The 3,261-nt window shown below is 34.4% G+C and overlaps 1 protein-coding gene across 1 annotated transcript; it reads right to left on the bottom strand.

The window, feature by feature from the left end:
• Positions 1–1,785: 1,785 nt before the first annotated feature.
• LOC149264658 (uncharacterized) lies at positions 1,786–3,029 on the bottom strand. The gene is made up of 3 exons (XM_089400301.1): positions 2,897–3,029; positions 2,670–2,799; positions 1,786–2,518 (listed from the first exon to the last, which is right to left on the bottom strand). The coding sequence occupies exons 1-3, from the start codon at positions 3,027–3,029 to the stop codon at positions 1,786–1,788; spliced, it is 996 nt and encodes a 331-aa protein (XP_089256427.1).
• Between the last annotated feature and the right edge of the window lie 232 nt (positions 3,030–3,261).

Below are 3,261 nucleotides of genomic sequence, written 5' to 3'. Positions count from 1 at the left end.
GATGTTTGTTTTGTTCTATTCAAGGCTAAGTGTTGGCTCTTCCTTCCAACAAATAATGACGACATATATGGTTCACGACTGTGTGCTTCTAAGTTTTCCTGTGATCCCAGGTCTCAGATCTTGTGTTTGATTTTTGTTCTTAAGGCATGTTGGAGTTAGTATGAGTTTTTCGCTGGAAGATGTGTATATGGGGCGTACGAGCGATTGCTCCTTGTGTTGGACAATGTTGAATTCTCCTTGTCAAATGATGGTTAATTCTTTTAGTGTATGGCTTGCCACTCTATGTTTATTTATGTGTTGGCAATGTTGACCATATAACTTGTGCTTTGGCCTCTCTTCTCGGTCCTTGGTCCTGAGTTTTGATGGCTTCCCGACTTATATCTATACTGTGGTCTATGTGTCCAGTGTCATCAGCTTATAGTAGAGTCATATGGTGTCAGAGCTTGAGATTTGCTTCCTCCCTCAGACATCGTATCTTTGATTTCTAAAGGTAATATGAAGTATTTTAATTTAGAAAAAAAATAATGTGATTATCAACAACTCAAAGGTGTGTACAAGATTGATTGCTCGTGTGGCAAGAGTTATAATGGGGAAATAGGACGATCTTTGAAAATAAGACTCAAAGAGCATGGAGCTGATATTAAGAATGGGAGATCCCATACATTAGCCCTCGTGAAACACTCATCCAAGACGAAACATCATGTGTGTTTAGAAAACACCAGAATCATTGCAAGAGAGGAGCATTATCAAAAGAGAAAAATCAGAGAGGCTATTGAAATTATGAAACTTCCTCAGAACTTCAACAGGGACAATGGGAGTGAGATTAGTGGAAATTGGCTCCCCCTTATTAGACAGATAAATCCCTCCAAACCTTTAAAAATATAATTTCACCCCAAAATTAATCAAAAATTATAAATTAATCAATTAATTAAAATTAAATAATAATAACTAAAATTAAAATTAAATAAGATTAATTAATTAATTAATTTAATTAATTTATTTATTTAATTAATTAATTAATTAATTATATTAATTAAAAAAATCAATTAAATTAATTAAATAATTTACATCTTAGATAATTAGGTTTAACAGTAATAATAAAATTAATTAAAACAATAAAATTGATTTATAATGAATGGAATAAAATAGATTAAAACATTATTAGGAATTAATAAATAATTAATTTAACATATAATTGAATCAAATAATTATAATAATTAGAATTAGAATAATTAATAACCAAAGTAATTAAACTTAAAATTAAAGAGATAAAATAATTAAAAATAAAAATAAAAATTCATACATGTAAGGGTGGGCTTCTATATAAAAAAAATTAGGTTTTTGTATATGTATTTTAGTAGGAAGATTCTTCTCTCAAAATAACTATCATTCATATTCTATCAATTTTGGTCTTGATGATGGACACCTTTCCGGGTTCAAAATGTTAACATAAGAAACATAATACTATGGATAATCCAGATCATACTACAAAAAACTACCACAAAAACTTAAAGTCTAAGCTATAACATTATTATTTGATGTTACATAATAATAAAATTTTACTTCTATAAAGTTATACAATTTTGTAATACACAGTTTAATTTTAATTAGCCCCGGTTAAAGCACCCCTGCTGAGTCATTGGCCCTCTTAAGTCAATGGACCGAAAAAGTAGGACGCAAGATGAAATGACACTGTACACGACAGTTGCAACATATACACCAGAAATGGGACTTCAATTTCAACGTTTCCATATTTATTCAAGATTCAATCAATTTTTGAAAATGTTACCAACATAAATAGCCGAATTCATGAATCCAATCTACATGATGTACGGCGTCGTGGATGTCGACCTTCCAATGACCATCCGCCACTATAGAGCTGTGAATGTACTGCATATTGTTTTGATCATAACCCATACATTGAGACTTTTTTGTTTCTACTCCCATGTTGAACTCTTCCAGTTCAGAATCTGTCATGAAAGAGTTCAAAGGAGCGAGCAGATTACAGTCGGCAGACAGTAGCTCGTTCAAATCACATAAACTTTTGGCTATTGTGGCTGGATTGCCTGCAAACTGATCGCAATGTGGGGATTGCTGGTCAGCTGAATTAAAATTTGTTTCTATCAGATTAACATCTCCCAGATTCGCAACGGCTGTGCCCTCTGAATGATTTTCTGTGATCAGATCCTCCACAGGTGGGTCACAAAATGACACGGAGGAATTCGCATTTTCTTGATTGGTAAAAAAATTGAAGGAATGATCTGAACTTGTGCAGTTACTGAACACAGAACTGTTGAAAGCATTTGGATTCACCATTTCAGCATTTGGATTCACCATTTCGGTATGCATCACCGCAGTTTTTATTCTGACAGGTGTGGGTTTGATCGCGTCAATTTTTACCGTTTTCTTTCTTTGAGATTGCTGGATTGGTGGCACCTTCTTTTGCAGATGGAAGTTCCAGTGGTTCTTGATTTCGTTGTCTGTCCGCCCAGGTAACCGTCCTGCTATCAGCGACCACCTTCATCGTAATATGGGTCACAAATCAGCATTCAAATATATTTTGGAATTTCATAAAGTAATTTTTTTAATAATTTCTGTCACATTCCAAAATATTCTTTAAATCAACAAATTTATATTCAAATTTCAAATCACACCATGACTCCACATACCGATTGCCAAGAAGGCGATGCATCCGAATAATAATGTCCTCCTCATCGATGGAAATATTACCACGTTTAACGTCTGGGCGAAGATAGTTGATCCAACGTAATCTACAACTCTTTCCGCAGCGCTGAAGACCTGCAAAAACATAATCTCTACGCTTATTTAGCCCATCAATACCTATTTAAGTATCTATCAATACACTACTCTTACAGATTTGTTTTAATAAACTCACCTGCTTTTTGGGGGAGATCTCTCCATCTTCCAGGGCTATGAATTCTAATGTAGTCGCACAGAATTATATCCTCCTCGGGCTTCCAGGGCCCCTGATTAAGCCCTTGTTTTGAGCAGCAAGGAGCTCTACCCATCTTAGATATATTCTCTCTGCAGTTCCACAGCTGACGATCTGCTCACCTGGTGGTCGCCTGATCGTTTATCTTTTGTTGGGCCTTTGACTATATATTGAAAACAGAATTAGCTTCCCTGACCGGATAGGTTACTGCGTAAATCTTCGGCTATTGAAGAGCAGCATGTGACCCATAATTAAATTTTATATAATTGAATGGTGACCAAAAACAAATTCATTGAATTTGCACCCAA

Source organism: Pinus tabuliformis, chromosome 6 (genome assembly GCF_031772625.1).
Source record: "Pinus tabuliformis cultivar Carrire ecotype Pingquan chromosome 6, CPIR1, whole genome shotgun sequence".
Lineage (NCBI taxonomy): Eukaryota > Viridiplantae > Streptophyta > Pinopsida > Pinales > Pinaceae > Pinus > Pinus tabuliformis.
Note: the sequence above shows the minus strand (reverse complement) of the source record. Positions and strands in the feature narration are given on the sequence as shown.

Bases quoted from the DNA above. Each gene is read 5' to 3' on its own strand.
- LOC149264658 (XM_089400301.1), bottom strand. From the start codon at position 3,029: ATGGGTAGAGCTCCTTGCTGCTCAAAACAAGGGCTTAATCAGGGGCCC. The intron at 2,800-2,896 runs GTGAGTTTATTA...ATGTTTTTGCAG, and splicing joins AGATCTCCCCCAAAAAGCAG to GTCTTCAGCGCTGCGGAAAG. The intron at 2,519-2,669 runs GTATGTGGAGTC...ATTACGATGAAG, and splicing joins CATCGCCTTCTTGGCAATCG to GTGGTCGCTGATAGCAGGAC.